Raw genomic sequence first — 17,408 nt, 5'->3', positions numbered from 1 at the left:
GGTTACCATTCAAACTTTTAAATAATCTAATTGTAATTACTTTCATCAGTCGATTAAATTCTGCACTCTTTTCACTTAATTATGGCTATTTACAATTGTATTTAAAGTAAAAGTATAGACAATAGTTTCATTTATATTTTTGAAACGTGAAATGTTCTAAATATCTATTATACATAGAGTTTTCAAAATAAATATGATTTGCCGAACTAAAATTGTTAATTCTCTCATCGATCCACAAAAAGTGTCACTTGGATGAATCACCAATGAGTCATATCCGATCGATTTAGATTCGAAAATTTTCCTCGAAATCGAGATTCCCAAAAATCACTGAGATACCGATAAAGACGACAACGCAGTTACCTCGCGGCACCGGTCTGCGCGCAAAAAATTGTAGGGGGCGTCGACTCCGACTTTACACTCTGCAGCCTGTCAAAAAACGAACGTCGGCAGGCAGGACGCGCGGCGGCCGGCGGGTAAGGGTAATCTGCTCCGCTCCGACTCCTCCAGCTCGAGGCTCGAGCGGTGGCGGCGGCGGCGGCGGCGCGCTTCGCCGAACGCGTACAGTTCGCTCGCCTCGCCGTGTGCAGTTTGCAATTCAGTCGCAGCCCGAGCCTCAAGCCGTCCGAGACCAGTTCCGATTTTATAGAAAATACAGTACGCATCATCATTGTATATACATATATATTTATATAGATAGTTGCATTCTCATCCTCTTCTCCTATATACCCGTTATACTCCGCTTTTTCATTCGAGCCGGTAAGTCATCTCTCTCTGTCATGGATCTTTGTGCAAAAAAGTGATTCGCCGAAATTGCGAAAAGTGCGTATATGTAACATGCCAAGTGTCGATATATACATTCGGTTATACGGTGCGGTGCGGTATATGTATGCGTGTGGGCGACAGGACGCGCCCTTGTGCCCCGACTCACACGCACGTATCTGCGGTAGCTTCCTTGCACACAAGCACATCTCTCTGTTCGCCGCTACAGAAATTATTACATTTATTAACTTGCTTTTTGAGCAAAATATTTTGCAAGGCTGTGAATGTTGTAGATACGAATGAGAAATAAAGAGCGAACTTTATGGTGCAGAGATGCTGCTGCTGCTGCTGCTGCTGCAGGGGGCAATAAGGATTCGTGTGCGTGTGCGTGTGCTGCTGCTGCTCCGCAATATACAGCAGCATAGGATTGGCTTCTGCCATTTTGCTCCTGCTGATATACAGTGACTAACATCGTGCCTATTCACAGAGTGAGAGAGAGCCGGCTTTGCTCCGACTTAGTCATTTTACGCTCGTTTGGGCTATCGTTATCATTTTTCTTTCTTTTCTCGCTGCTTTTCTACCTTTCAACCGAAGTAGTACCATTTAACTCTCGACGGTCGGAAGGATAATTCGGATGCACCGCACGGAGGTGTAAAAGGACTCGTGCTCCGATTGACAATAATAATAACAATAACGAGTGTCGTCTGGAACTCTTTGTTTTCTTCTTCTCTGCGATCGATAAATCGCACTTATAACTCGTAAAAATAATAATTGTTTTGTCCCCTTGTGTGCGTTACGTGTAAGTACGCGCTCGCGGGCCGCGACGATTATTCATCGCGTTTCTTTGCGCGGCTTGGCTATATACTCGAAGACTCCGTTCGGCATATATACATATACGCATTATTATGACTTATGTGTTGTACCGTATCGTCGGTATGATGAGTACATCGTGACACACACACATAACACACTGTCTATGTACATTCGATCCGTTACACTTTTGCGCGATCGACGACTACACTTATACAATAATATACATACGTACTCAATCATGTTAGAGATAAAAAAGAATATCTCTCTCTCTCGTTCTGCCGAAGACTTTGTGTGTGATGTGCTGTGTCAGTATACATGTGTGTATAAACATCGAAAATTTCGCTGGCAAAACTGGATTCTTGTGGCTCTGCGTCATCTCTCTCTTTTTCTCTCTCTCTCTCTCTCTCTCTCTCTCTCTCTCTATGTTTCTCGACGACTATACGGGGCGCGCTTGTATTGCTCGAGGCTCTCTTCGATACAGCTGCGATATGTCGAAATTCGCACGCAATTGCATTATATTGGCCACACTCTTCTTTTGTGTGTGTGCGACTGCCGCTGCTGCTCGCATTCATCGTGACGATATTTCAATTTCGTCTTCGAAGCGGGGCCGATACGCGAATTTATTAATGTAAATAATAAAGTAATCGAGAAACGAGCGACATCGCGTGCGTCGCGGAACATTCTTGCGGTCAGAGAGAAAAGAAGGAAGAAGAAGAGTTGAAAATTTAAGCCGGGGCAGATGTTGGACGCGCAGGTGTTTATATAGTATAGGTACGCGCTGTCGATCGGGGTGTACAAAAAATATTTTAGCATCGTTAAATAGCATTCCTTTTTTTTTTTTTTTTGTATAAATTGAAAGTCAATGACGTAGCGGAAGTCAGTCGATACCATGTAGATATAACGTTTGAATCTTCGTCGCAGGACAACGACGACGACGACGACTACGACATGCGAATGAGCAATGAGCTTAAAGACTCTTCAGATCATTGTTATCGATCAAGGATGACTCTTTTTTCTTGGTCTTCATTCCTTCGGTAGAATTCTCAATCGTTAGCACTCTTCTTCCAAAGGGATGTATGTGTCTGTGCATGTGTATTATTTCAAGGTTTACGTCATCGATGAGTGTGTAGAGCGCAGCGGAATAATAATCCAAAATATGATTCACTCGACCGCCGATTCGATCGTTTTTCTGTGTTATTTCTCGCAACATCGCGCTTTCTTGCAATTTGTCACGCAGAGTACAAAATTCGCGCATACTGTCTGTGTACACAACGCATAGCGATGCGCCCGCTTACAAATATTTGCTCCACATAGCCGTTGTTACATATTAATATTGGCTTACGACAGCAGCAGCAGCAGCAGAAAAAAAAATACGCGTCAATTTTTCAATCTATTTGTTACTTTTTGCAACCTAAAACTTTGCATCCCGTGGACACTTGAATTTATGCGTATGCATTACTGCGTAGGCGTGGCTACGTCTCGGCGTTTGACAGGTCAGCTATAACCGCGCGAACGATTGATAGTCAACAGAGTATGTAGAAACAATATATATATAAGTGTACAAGTGCGTCACGCGCTCTGGCACATGTGCGCTAAGGATATGTGTCTCTTTTATCAATCGAGCCAGAAATAATAATATCTAAACGGAACATTTTGGCGACGCACCCAAAGGCTTACGAATATGATTACAAAAATAGAAGCTGTTTCGACGAGTCTCGAGGTACTCGTGCGCGATATACGTGGCCATAAGGGAATTTCCAAAATTGCCGTCGAGCTTTCGCAGACGCGCGGAATGCGAGAATTCCTCTCTATCTACTATCTATCTATCGCGCTGCAGAGACCCGCCAGGCTCGTGCGTCGATCTAAAAGAGCGTGTTGAACTTGCGATTGATTTCGACTCTCGGGATTGTTGTTTGCCTATAGCCAACATTTACCGGCTTTTATACGCGTACTTATAGCAAAAAAAAAGAAAAAAAATCGTGTACATCGTCTCGACTTTCCGCGTACCCCGCAGGTACTACTCAGATCGATTACAGCCAATTGAGAATGTGCACTTGTTTATCCTTTCGAAACGTCGCATTCTTCTTCGTCACCTTTCAACGACATGCATGCGCGAATCGCGACGATTGCTCATGGCGCGCATAGTGCTCATTACATACGCGCGGAGGGCCAACGACCTCCTAACTGTGCATTTTTCTCGCGGTCTTATTAATCGTAGGTGTCAGCAGCAGCACGCGCGATTGCGAAAGGAGTCAACGCGCGAAATTTCTTCCTCTTTTTTTTTTCTGTCGAATCGATCGTGTGCGGCACTTTTTCATGGTTGCGTGCTTATACTTTGTTTATAAGTACGTACGCGCGCCGCGCAACTTGTCTATACAGCAGGAAAATCAATCCTCTCTCGCGTGTGCGCTGCCGTATAATATCATTTACAAAAGCCCATCGGTATTCGATGTTGATTTTTTTTTCTCTCTCTCTCTCTTCTCCTCTTTATGCTCTTGACTGTTAGTGCTGCACGAGTCGCGTGCGCGCCGCTGCTACTGCAGGGTGAAAGTATAATTTCGTGCTCGTGTATACCAACGAAAATTCGACTCCTCGTGTGTTATCCCGTGTCTCGAACTGCGCGCGGGTTGACGCGCTTTAAATTCCGGATAGAAAGTCTCTCTCGTTCGTTTTGCTCATTTCCTTCGATACTCGCCAAAGTCTTAAACCCATTCGGTGTAAATCATTCGCAGGAGGAGGGCATTTTTCATCCCATTTAAAAACAAATCAATTTTAAGAGTCCACATGCGCCGCAACGCGCGCGCGAAGAACTCGCCTCTGGCCGTTGGAGTTTGATTTTTCCTTTTTATTATTGCCGCCGCGTTGTTTACTGTACAATACAACGGCGCACAACTTTCACTCGCGCAACTGCAGTAGTCGTCGCTCGCTGTATTCATATATATATCCCTTTGGAGTCGTACACACACTCACATCGATGTGCCGTAATTTATATTTTACCGGCGTACGACACATCATCTCTCCAAACAAGTTTGACTTTTACTTTTATTTATTATTTCTCGTATCGATTATTATTAGCGACAACTTGTATACGATACGAAATTCTAATGTGAACTTTTTCTCGCGCGCCGCGCGGCTTCGTGACGCTTTTCACCGCGCGCGTCAATTCCCGCGAGGATCGTTGCAAGATACTTTTATGGTTTTTCGGTGTTTCACGTTATATTATTATTATTATTATTATAGGCAGCGGCCCCCATCGCAGTAGTAGCCGCGCGATGCATCGGGGGAATGCAAGGAATCCTTGACTCGCACAGATAGATATGCAAACATTATACACTCGACTAATCGAAGCACACAACACTGTGTGTATGTATGTATTTATGTATGTATGTGCGGGCGATGAGTCACCACCATCGCGCACAGTTACTGCGTTTCGCGCATTATTATACGTACGTCGCATATAAATTTCCTCCGTTATATTAAGAAAAAAAGGAAAAAAAAAACAACGTCACTCGTATCTCATCAATTAGTTTGTATCATATAGCCGTACGGAGAGAAAGTTTCCCTTATTTTCGAGAGACTCGACGTGGAGAGATGCCATATCTTCCTTTCTGGCAGTGGCTAAGCGAACCAGCCAGAGCCTATTTATATATATAGTAGAGAGAGAGAGATACAAAAGACACGAATTTAGCAGTAGGAACAAAGGAAACTCGAGAGAGTCCATTGTCAGGACTCGCCGCGGAGAGGGACTTTCTAATCGCGAAAACCTTTTCGATTTATATAGAAGCTTGAAATCACGCATCGACGCTCCTCGCGCGAGACTTTCTTGTCGCTGCCTTTTTTTTTTCGCGTCCGCGTCTCGAACATATAAAAGACAAAGATCGGCATGCACGAGTGCCAAATCGTTTAATTACAATTAAATCGAGAGAGAAGTAAAAAAAAAAAGTACGTTGCAATTTCATCATCTTCGCTCGTCGCATTATACACAATTGCACAAGGCTGAAATTTGAATCGGCCGCACAACATCCGCAATCCAGCCGAAGCCCTCGAATAATCCCGACGCACATCGTCGTCCCTCGCGTATATAATACGATGTGATCCATCGGAGCGTTTGTTAATTTAATTAGGCTTTCCACGAAGTGGCTACTACTGCACGTACACCATCGTCGTGGGTATGTGTTATGTAGTATAGTAGCCCTCTCTCTTTGTTTCCGGGCTCGCAGTGCACTACATAAACGCGAGTAATCTGAAATTGATATTATATCGCGTTTTTAGTGCTTTGAAAGGGGGATCGAAATTACGCACTTTGCCATTTTTTTAGCGAATTCCGCGTTGAAACTTCGAGCATGGATTATTTATCGCTGCAAAAATTGTGTGCAGACTGCTCCAAAGAGAAAGTACCGACGAAAATCAAATCTGAACCCCCGGATTTTCGTGTCCCATTTTTTTTTATAATCTAAAACGCGCGCCGAAAAATCTGCCGATCCGATTGACTTACTTTTTGGGTAATGCACGATTTCCTCGACTTTGCTTCTTAACGGTATTCATAAACTGTACAACTCTTGTAATACAATTGGGAGATTCGCGGCCAATGATACAGCTCGGATGGGGTGCATATTATACACAAAGAAATCGTTCGTCAATCCAAAACTCGTATATACTTTTTTGTCCCTCTCTCAACAGAAATTAAAATCAGCAAACATCTCGTACCGGATTTCTATATATTATAATACACATTAGTATATTATTGCTCACTCGTGAGATCATCTACGAAAACGGCCTTTTACGCAATAACGATCGCACAATGTGACTCCGCGTCGATCGAGAGACAGATCGTCGTAGATTCGTATGTAATTCCCTGTGCGCCTCGCGCGCGTTAATTTATTCGGTGCATTTAATAGCGAGCAATTTAAATTCCGCGAAACAACAACGAGCAGTAGCAGCAGCATCTCGTGAGTCGTCCGTTAGCTTCGTTAGAAAAAAGAAAAAAAAATAACATCGCCTCGAGGAGAGCTCATTGACAATTCGGTATTATTTCACGTCATTATAAATACGTGCGTGTGTGTGCATTATTTTAAAAATATATACTGGCATTGCTGCTTGCCCAGAGGAACGGCTACTTGTCTTCTATACGTCTCGCTGATTCCGTTCGATTCTGGCAAACACACGCGTATCGTATACATGCATGGTGGCACATGTGCGTGTCATATGTTAATGTATATATGCCAGTCAAGTCCGTTGTTTCACTCCGCTTGATAAAGTACGAGTACATAGAGAGACAAAAAAACTACGGGGAGAAAAAATTGCGAAATCGCGCAGGGTTCGTTTATATACGCGCGTACTTTTATAATATAAACCCTGTGCCGTCTACTTTGTACAAGGCGTCCGAGTTTTTCGTAATAGAAAAAAAATAGACATCGTTGGCGGCTCTGCGAGACCGCAGCAGAGAGAGAGAGGCCAATTATAAAAATAAAACCGCGAGGAAAAGGAGCAAGACCGAGAAAGATCGCGCGTGCGAAACCTTGAGCGTGTCAAAACTTTTAGAAGAGCGAGATAGAAAAAATACTCGCGCGTCGTATACGCAGTACATATATCTTGTGCGCAGAAAAAAAGAGAAGAAAAATCGATCCAAGATTCATTGGTCGAGTAGCAGTACCAGTAGCTAGTAGTAGATTCAACGAATTATGTATACGCGACTATACGCGACTATTTTCACATCGTCGGCGGCGCCGGCTTGATTCTCGCGGTGCGACTGCAGCGAACTTAGTCAACCGTCGTCCTCCTCGCGCTCTATAGGTGCGCACGCAGTTAAAAGGTGTGCAGCAGCGCAATGCCGTCCCAGTTTTCCTATTAAAGACTAATTTCGCTTTATATGTTTATATTCGGTCGCTGTTTTTTTTTTCTTCGTCTCTATCTATCTATCTATCTATCTATCTGTTGCTCATTGCTCGCACACGGCCTCTCTGCAGCAGCAAAAGCTATATTCGATTAGACTTATAATACCCAGCTCCTCGTTGTCGGGTTCTAAGGCCCCCCCCTTTGTCTCTCGTACTCGCGAGCCGTTACTCGGGGGATTTTCTTTTCTCTTCTACGAAAGCCCGCTGTATTAAACATATATAGCTGTGCGCAGTTCGCGTTATGTAGTCACGAAAGCACCCGAGGTAGTTTATATTATAATGCATAATATATAAGAAACGTTTAAAAAAGAACATAGCTGCTATCGGAAATCCGACGATTTATATACACGAGTTTTACCCCGTGTAACGAGTCTTCTGGTGCGTAGGTGTGTGCACTCGGACGCGCATCATCATCGTCGTCTCTCGGTGCGCATACATACGTATATTTTGCAATGAAAGACGATAATTCGAGGCGGCAATTAATCAAAGTCGAGCAAGTCGACCCACGCGCTGCACTTCGATGATGACTGTAGCCCCGGTAATGCACACCGCTGTGCACATTCGCCATAGGCGATTATGCATCTTTTGAAACTACGAGAGTCGTAACGATTGTCTAAAAAAAAAAAAAACTCGGCGTGTATAGACGGTATACAGTATGGAATCGGCACGTTCCCTCATTTTTTTTATATCATTGGCGTGCTACACTGCACGCGCATACACATTTATCGCGTGCGGGTTTCGTCTTGCTAACTGTAAATTCAAAAAACGCCGCCGCCGCCGCTACCGAACGGACTTGTTTTAATTTGCGCTGGTTCGCGATCGCCTCTTGCCGCTGCGCTGCGTGTATAATTGCTCAGCTGGCCGTGTATTAATTAGCAGCTGAACACAGTAGCAGCAGCTTTGCTGCTCCGAATTATGTTGCGTGTCCAGTGCACAAGCCTGTGCAGCAGCAGCAGCAGCAGCAGCACATTTTTATACACACATCACGAAACTGGCGAAACATCATCAGCTCGTAGTATAGTAGTAGTAGTTGTGGACCTTAACGCGCGACTGGACTGCGGTGGTGTTGCGAGTTGGGTCAGACGCTTGACCCTAATTTCGTTTCTCTCTCTCTCTCTCTTTTACACACATCGACCAGAGAGAGAGAGAGATAATTTTGCAATCGGTCGGGTTTTCTCTAAAACTTTAATCGACGAACAAAATTGTGTAACGCAATCGATCTTCTCTCGACGATGAGTTTATTTTTTTATTTTTTTGCCACGCTATCGAGAGCTCGTCGAATTACGAATCCACAAAACACTCGTGATGTACTTGTACGTTATACACGTAACGCAGTTAAAGGCTTATCTGATTGTATGTATACACGGGTAAATGAGCTGTACATCTCTCGAGGGAAGCTCTCGTCGAGATGACTCATTTATGTACGCGAGTCTATACGTATCGATCGGTTGTATGGCAATTTACCGATCGGTCTAAACTTTCTGTCGGCTCGTGGCACATATATTAGGTGTGGCTGCACAATATATATAACGAATTGTTCGCGAGGCACAAAATTGCATGAGGTCGCGCGTGGGCGATACACACTATGCGTCGGAGCTTTGAAAGTTCGACCGTTTGGCTATTCGGGTCAACTTTTTTTTTCGTTCAATAATGAAATTATCTCTCTAATGGGCTGTAAAAGTCGTTTACGCAACTTGACAAATCACCGCCCGGCCTTTATTCAGAGATTCGATCGAGAAAGAGCCTTGGCTTCTCTGTTATCTCTGTTTTATATAGCTACCCTTCTTTCTCTTTCTCTTCCTACACTTGAAATATTATGTCGAGTACGCGTGTCAAGTTGAACGCACTCCAGAGCGAGAGAGAGAGAGCGACAAAAAGGAGAATAATTCCAACGAAATAAATGAAATAATTTTTTGATACATGTCGTGCGTCGTTGTCGTTGCACAAGCGTACTCGACGCACAAAATGCAAATTAATAAAAACGTCGAGTTCTTTTGCCATCATCTCGTCGATGGTCCATTATTTTGTGTATATAGTACTCGAGTGTCAACTCCTCGACTTTGTGGAGAGCACAGCTGTATAACAATCGCATAACGTTACATTGCGAATATCTCGCTTGTACGCACGAGTCGCAACTTCCGGTCGCGCGTCGCGCGCGCGCGTAAATATGTACACGCGAGAGATAAAAGTCATTACACTCGGTCGCTCGCGAGGAGGAGTGTGTTAAAAATCACGGAGTACATGTTATGCTTTACACGCGCGAAAAAGTGTATACATAATATATAACCTTTGTACGGAAAAGGAGGCAGGATAATGCGAGTTAATCGATGGCCGAGTTTCGTGAGAGAGTAATAATATAATCTTTTAAAGCTTAGAGAGAGATCGCTGGCACACACACAAGAGAGCTGTTTTACATACAAACGCGGAGTTCCGTTACTGAACCCTTCTTTCCTCCTCCTCCTCTTTCCTTTCTTTCTTTCTCTCCTCATTCTGCAGTCGTCGCGCGCGGGACAGCACAAAAGACATTATACTCATTCGTATTTTTTTTTCCTTTTTTTACGCAGATTTTTCATTAGAAAACAGTCAACATGTCCGATCCAACCAGTCCATCGCTGAAGAATCTTCCCAAAGTCGCCGTCGACCTCAAGAGCGAGCTCGAGGGCTTCGACCACAGCAACATGAAGAGGGCCGAGGTCAAAGTGAAGAACGTCCTGCCCTCCGCCGAAGGTAAATTTTAATATCTTTTTCGATTATATAAAAACGAGTTATTTGCAGTTTTAATTTCTATTGACACGTCTCTCCTTTTTTTTTATCTGCACAGACCTCGCCGCAGCCAAGACTCAGCAAACGCTCATCGCCGGTATCGAAAAATTCGATACGTCGCGATTGAAGCACACGGAGACGAACGAAAAGAACCCACTGCCCGATAAAGAGAGTGAGTTTTGCGACAAATCGAACTTTTTTCAATTTCAAATCTAATCTCCAGCTAGGCCTCCCGTAACGAGAAACAATATTCAATTTTCCAGTTATCGAGCAGGAGAAGGGAAAGCAGCAGCTGATGTCCGGAATTGAAAACTTCAACCCGTCCCAGCTGAAGCACGCGGAAACCCTCGAGAAAAATCCTTTGCCAACCAAAGAAGGTACGTGTCGCCCGACTGATTATGATACTATAGTTGTATTAAATGAACGTTACGCTTGTATTTACTTTTCATTTTATTTTTACAGCAATAGCCGCCGAGAAGCAAGCATGAAGCGCGTTTCCACGAGCAGTATAACTACAGAAAATAAATACAGTGATGACGATGCGTATTCTTTCATATACTTTATTATTATGATATAAATATTTTATAATAAATATCGATATCTTAACCAGATCGATTGTGTCAATTCAAGAAAAGAATAAAAAGCAAAAAAAGAAATTAACACCAATTTCGTATTAACATAAAAATAATATGAACTATCGCTCTTTCGTACTCGCGTTTATCGTAATTAATTGCTCGCTCTCTTTAACATGATTGTGTTAATTATCGACGTGTACTCGCGTCAAATTTCCTATATCGTTGAATGACAAAGTACTGTTTGATTCGTGTACATGCGAGGAAAATGAGAAAGTTCCAAAGGATATCAATCGAATTATTTAGACACAGTGCTTCTGATTTTTCGACAGTTGCTTGGATTGGTTTGTTGTAATTTTCAATCGGTTTGCGAATGAGAGAGTAATTATTCAAGATACCATCCAAAAGATACCAAACAATCGATTCTATAATGCTACGCAAGTATATAATTAAACATGTTCTCTGAATTATATAGAATGTATATTCAGAATATGAGCCAAATTAAAAAAAAAAAATTATCATTTAAGGGTCACATTTTTATATAAAACTCTTTACTTTGAGTCAAACTAATTAATGATCCAAGCTCGATCTCGAAAAAAAAATAAAACTAAAATAAAAAGTAAACTAGCATGCAACTAAAATGCGATACAATAAACTATGCAAAAAAACGGTGCAACGTCGAAATGATAATTGCAAAAATGAATATTTTCTATATTGTACTTTTTACATTCATACAACATTTGTATTATCATAAAACAATATGATGGAATAAAAATTAATTTATACAAATATTTCAAGTCGTTATCAATTGTCCGAACTCGGCTTAGAATTTCTAAGGCTGATCCTCGTCGTAAGTGTGTTTACACACACGCACAAACTTATCAACGCAGCGTCGTAGTTTCGATACCCAAACAAGATTAAATTTTAGGCAGTTTTGATAGTTGGATCGATCCGTCGAACGTGATCGAATACGTGTGTGTGCGCAGGATAAAAATGAATCGAAATAGTCCAAATTTGTAGTGAATAATTTGTGAACCATGCGTCGTTCCTCCTCTCCAAAAAGGTGTTGCGACACCTCGTTCAACCGCGACGCTGCTCCGAATAGAAGGTACCAGTTCGATTTTCATCAAAATTATGCCTTCTTCACGACATTTTTCATCTCAGCTCGAGTCGCTCAAGACTGAATACCACGGAGCAGTTGCAGCACCGAGACAGCGAGTCTCGATTCGCGAATGGATTAGAATCGGTGCGCAGTTACGCGTCGTGCGTGCCCTACGCTATTTTTCACTGCTGCACTCTCGGCTACTTCAGAAGAACGAGGCCTGCAGCAGCCAAGTCGCGTTTCTCGTCGGCCTACACGACCAGTCTGCTGAAGAAACGCCTGAACGAGGGCTCGTTGTGGCAAAAGTATCTGCGAGGATGGTCGGCCGAGCTGGTGAAAAATCTCTACCTGATGATCATCAACGTCCTGCTGCTGGACGTGTGGCTGCTGAGCAGAGCCGATAAGTGGCGGCGCGGGCTGTTGCAGCGGGAAAAATACAAACTCCTGAGTGCCTTGATCGTCGTGCCGATAGGTGAGGGGGTGTTTTTTCGTCGTGTATTATTGTCGACTTATGTACGAGAATTTTGTAATGATTTTATAGCTTATCTGAGTTTGTCGTTCATCGCGTCGGCACCGATCGTAGGAGTTGAACCCGAGCCTTCAGGTTTCAGTCAACAGATTTCGGAGACGGCACAGATGTTGGCGGTCCTTCAAGATTTGCAGCTGCGTTTAGACAACATCGGAGAAAAACAGTCTCGAACAAAAGTTCATTTTTTTCCAATTTATTTTTATTCCAATCTGGTTGAGCTGCAGTTTTTACCCATGGAATTTGTTTTCACAGGTATATCTGGCTGCTTTGAAACAAAAGTTGGAGGAGTTACCGAGGGACAAAGTTCTGAACGATAACTTTGATAACGAAAATTTAACATCGATCAGAGCTGAATTTCAGACTCTGAAGCTCATCTTCGAGCAGCTCAAGAATCACTGTACCGCTCCCACCAACGACGAAATCATGAGACGACTGATCGATCGTCAGATGTCGACCTACTTCGGGGAATCCGTGACGCGCGACGAAGTGATCCGACTCTTGAAGCGAATACTCGACTCGATCGATCGTCGAAACGACTCCAGCCTCGTCGTCGGCGTCCAGGACGTCGAGCGAATCTCCCTGGAAGAATTGAGCCGATACCGCGCCGACAAGACGGCCCGGGTCGACTACGCGGTGGAGTCGTCGGGCGGCGAGGTGGTCTCGGTGCTGCCGAGCCGCTGCAACGACGCCCACGGCCGTCACGGCTTCCCCAAGGCCGTCTTCACGATTCTCGGCATTCCCGTGCACGTGCACGACGTCAACAATCCCCGACTGGTGATACAGGCCGGGCCCCTGTACGTGGGCAAGTGCTGGGCCTTCCGGGACTTCCAGTGCCGGCTGCTGTTGAAACTGTGGCGGCCCGTCAGGGTGACGGGTTTCAGCCTCGAGCACGCGCCCAGGTTGAATCTGCCCAACGGCGACATGTCCAGCGCTCCGAGGGAGTTCAGCGTCGAGGTGAGTTTGATCGATCGACGGGCATGAATAGCTGCTGTACACGGATGACACTTGCGATGTTATTTTATTTTCGACTAGGGCTTGGTGTCGCCGGACGATGAAAATCCTGAAAATCTCGGAGACTATCAGTTCCTCGAACTGGATGACAATCTCCAGTACTTTTCAGTAAAAGTAAGTTTGAGCGGATAAAATTGATCGTCGCTCATCGAATGTATAAAACTGTTTTACAATTATTTTTCCTCTTTCAGAATAATACCACATCGTCGGTTATGCATCAGTACGTGCGACTGCAAATACACAGCAATCACGGCAATTCGGATTACACCTGCCTTTACAGATTTCGAGTGCATGGCGATGTGCCAAACACTTGATCATTGAATTGGGACTCGTACAGTTGATTGTGCACATAATGATTTGAAAAAAGATTTCTAATGTGTATCAAATCTTTGTGAAAAGTTAAATTTGTTGAGTGTTTTCCCGGAAATAATTTCCGACTAGAAGAAAGCTTTGTTATTGATGTGGTCTCTTTTGGACCCAAAAAACCGTTCAAAAAATTTTGATTTTGTTTAGTATCGTCAGTTTTCACGATTTTTTTGCTAAGTTTAATCAGTTGTGCTTCTGTTATAATAAATTATTTAATTGTCATTATCTGTTCTCATTTATCGAAGTCATTATTGATCATTTTTACATTTTAATATTGCTTTAGTGTATTACTGTAATTACATTAAAATTTTAAACTGAGGTATGTTTTGCATCCCAGGACAACTAAAGACTGGGCACAAAAGAATCCTTTTGAAAATTGGTATCATCATATTTAAATCAAGTAGGAATCCTATGAATGAAAAAAATCCATTTATGCAATAGTATGACGAAAAATGTCTTTTTTCGCACATTTTTTAGTGCGCAAAAAGCGTTTTTGGACACTTGTGTGCGGTAAATGCCTCATTTTGGACACGGGTGTGCGGTAAAACGCCTCATTTAAATGAAAGTATTTTTCGTCTCCTATTGCATAAAATTTTGTATGCAACACGTGCCCAGCTTTTTGCGCACAGTGTGCGGAAAAAACACCCACTCGTGCCGGCATAGCCGGCACTCGTGTCTTTTTCCGCACACTCGTGCCCAGAAACGCCTATTGGGCACTTGTTACATAAATAACTATTTCAGCGCGTAATTTTGAATTTATAGTTCGAAAATAAACTTTCATTGTTCTACTTGTACTCTCTCGTACTCTATCATCTCAATGTTCTCCATAAAATTAAAAAATATTCTTGTGCAAGTTTTATAAAATTTGAGTCCAGCTTCCAACTTTCTTTGGTTTAAATTGAATTATTAAATGGTTTCCTCGTTGAGTTTTTCGGTAAAAACTTATTTTTATTACCGCAATCACGTCACTATTATCATAACCAATCAGTTTTTCGGTCAATGCATGAAAATTTTCCACTAGTGCATGTTTGATCAATTCCTCATTTATCACGGAAGGTTTATAAAAAATCCAGTAGCCAACTAAAATGTTGTCCTTTTCACAGCTCCAAACAAGACGTAAAAAAAACTTCGAATTGATCTAATCATTGCAGGAATTGCTGATCGCAAAAATTAAGTAGCCAAAAAATGTACAAAAAGTAGTACAGGCAATCCCCGCTATTCGCGGTACTCAGTATTCGCGGTTCTTTAATTGAGCCATTGTTTCGCTATTCGCGGGAGTCGGATTCGCTTATTCGCGGTTTACTTCACGGTTGTTTAGTAATAATTTTAATAAAGCTGTGATGGATTTGGGTCAAAAGCTCAAGATTTTGGAGCTAATAAGAGAAGGAGAAAAAATTGCCATTATTGCAGGTAGATTCGAGGTTAATGAGTCAACTATTAGGTCTATCCGCAATAACGGGGATTCTGTTTCGGTATTCGCGGTTTCGGTATTCACGGTGTTTTTCGGGAACGAATTAACCGCGAATAGCGGGGATTACCTGTAATTAAAAGTTCGCACAATTTTTTTTAGTTTGACAATAAAGCACCAGCGCGCCAGTGAACGAAAATGTAATGATAGTTGAACGCCCAAGGTACAAGTAAAGCCCAATCCTTTCAACACAATTTTTATTTAAATTTTAGAAAACATGAGTTTAATTATCTATAGATATTCACAATTGTCAGTCATCATCTCTTCTCGTATTTGTCAAAACCAAAATCTTTGCGACCTTTATGGACTGTTTTTTGATGTTTTTTTTTAATTTCTTTGACCCCGAATTTTTTTCTCGCACTTATCGTAGTCTTTGCGACCTTTGTGTGCTGCTTTTATGTGCAATTACATTTATATCCGAATTTTCGTTCGCATTTGTCACATGCAAAATCTTTGCGACCTTCATGCACCGTATGTTTGTGTTTTATTAAATTACTTGAATTTCTTCTCGCACTTGCCGCATGCATAATCTTTGCGACCTTCGTGTATTGTTTTTTGGTGTAAAAGAAAAATCGATTTATGTCCAAATTTCTTCTCGCATTTGTCGCATACGTAATCTTTGCGATCTTCGTGGACTGTTTTTTGATGTGTAGTCAAATTACTTTTTTGTCCAAATTTCTTCTCGCACTTGTCGCATGCATAATCTTTGCGACCTTCGTGTATTGTTTTTTGGTGTAAAAGAAAAATCGATTTATGTCCAAATTTCTTCTCGCATTTGTCGCATACGTAATCTTTGCGATCTTCGTGGACTGTTTTTTGATGTGTGGTCAAATTACTTTTTTGTCCAAATTTCTTCTCGCACTTGTGGCATGCGTAATCTTTACGACCTTCATGGACGGTTGTTATGTGCAAGAGCAAACTCACTTTTTGTCCAAATTTCTTGCCGCAATTGTCGCATGCATAATCCTTGCGATCTTTGTGGACTACTTTTTGATGTTTGATCAAAGTGCTTCGTTCTCCAAATTTTTTCTCGCACGTATCACATGCGAAATCTTTCCGACCTTCATGCACTGTCTTTTGGTGTATGAGTAAATTCGATTTTTTTCCCAATTTTCTCTCGCATTCATCGCATGCTTAATCTTTACGACCTTCACGGGCTTTTGTCATGTGCATGGGAAAAGGCGATCTTTTTCCAATTTTCTTTTTGCACTTCTGGCACATAATATATTTGTAACCCTCATGGACTGTTTTTATGTGCAAGAGCAAACTATGCTTATTTACGAATCTCTTGGCGCACTTTTCACATAAGTAATCTTTGAAAACTTCGTGAAATATTTTTTTATGTTTGAATAAAGTTGATTCATTTTCAAATTTCTTCTGGCACTTGTTGCACGTTAAATCTTCGCGATCTTTATGTACTAATTTTTGATGCGTGACCAAACTCGATTTTTTCACAAATTTTTTCTCTCAGCGGTCACATTTAAAATCTTTGTGGCCTTTGTGTACTGATATTTGGTGTCTACTCAAATGACTTCGGAACTCAAATTTCTTCTCACATTTATCGCATGTGTAATTTTTCTGATCATTGTGAATTGTGTTTCGATGTGTTATCATACTTGATTCTGATGTAAATGCCTCCTGGCAAATATCACAAATATGTTGTTTGTCGTCTGAAACAACAATGTCTTGTTTACTTGAGTTATCTTTCCAGACAACTTCTTTGGATTGCTTCTCATTTTTATCCATTTTGGTGTCTGAATTAAACGTTAGATGCTTCTATTTAGTGCTATGGAAATTGAATAAGCAAAATTTATCTTTTGATATTGTGGCTTGAAAGACAACTTTCAAACTAATTTGTTTTCACAATAGACTTGATCAATGAGTCAAAGGACGATGTCGAAATCGTTTATGATCATATTGTTTACTATTAAGATACTGATTGATCTGTTTATAAAGTACCCTTACAATATTTGAAATAATAATTTAAAATTCTAACGAAGTAGGGCGCGATGCGATGCACTCGGCTTGTGTATAGTTTTGACTACTAGTCAGTGCACTTTACGACGCTACAGCCTAAACAACAACGTAGAAAGATCGTGTCAGCTATATAGCAAAAGCGACCATCGCGAAA

The 17,408-nt window shown here is 42.0% G+C and overlaps 2 protein-coding genes across 2 annotated transcripts; both read left to right on the top strand.

The window, feature by feature from the left end:
• Positions 1-548: 548 nt before the first annotated feature.
• LOC106659441 (thymosin beta) lies at positions 549-11,316 on the top strand. The gene is made up of 5 exons (XM_014382013.2): positions 549-654; positions 10,031-10,193; positions 10,288-10,401; positions 10,493-10,606; positions 10,692-11,316. Exons 2-5 carry the CDS (start codon positions 10,055-10,057, stop codon positions 10,715-10,717), a joined length of 393 nt encoding a protein of 130 aa, XP_014237499.1. The 5' UTR covers positions 549-654; positions 10,031-10,054; the 3' UTR covers positions 10,718-11,316.
• A 381-nt stretch (positions 11,317-11,697) lies between these two features.
• On the top strand, positions 11,698-14,235 carry LOC106659439 (SUN domain-containing protein 1-like). Its single transcript, XM_014382004.2, has 6 exons — positions 11,698-11,909; positions 11,966-12,375; positions 12,445-12,608; positions 12,685-13,386; positions 13,465-13,557; positions 13,635-14,235. Exons 1-6 carry the CDS (start codon positions 11,839-11,841, stop codon positions 13,755-13,757), a joined length of 1,563 nt encoding a protein of 520 aa, XP_014237490.1. The 5' UTR covers positions 11,698-11,838; the 3' UTR covers positions 13,758-14,235.
• Positions 14,236-17,408: the final 3,173 nt, after the last annotated feature.

This window comes from Trichogramma pretiosum, unplaced genomic scaffold (genome assembly GCF_000599845.2).
Source record: "Trichogramma pretiosum strain Unisexual culture from Peru unplaced genomic scaffold, Tpre_2.0 scaffold20, whole genome shotgun sequence".
Classification (NCBI taxonomy): domain Eukaryota; kingdom Metazoa; phylum Arthropoda; class Insecta; order Hymenoptera; family Trichogrammatidae; genus Trichogramma; species Trichogramma pretiosum.
The sequence above is the reverse complement of the archived record's forward strand: the minus strand, read 5'-3'. Positions and strand labels throughout refer to the sequence as shown.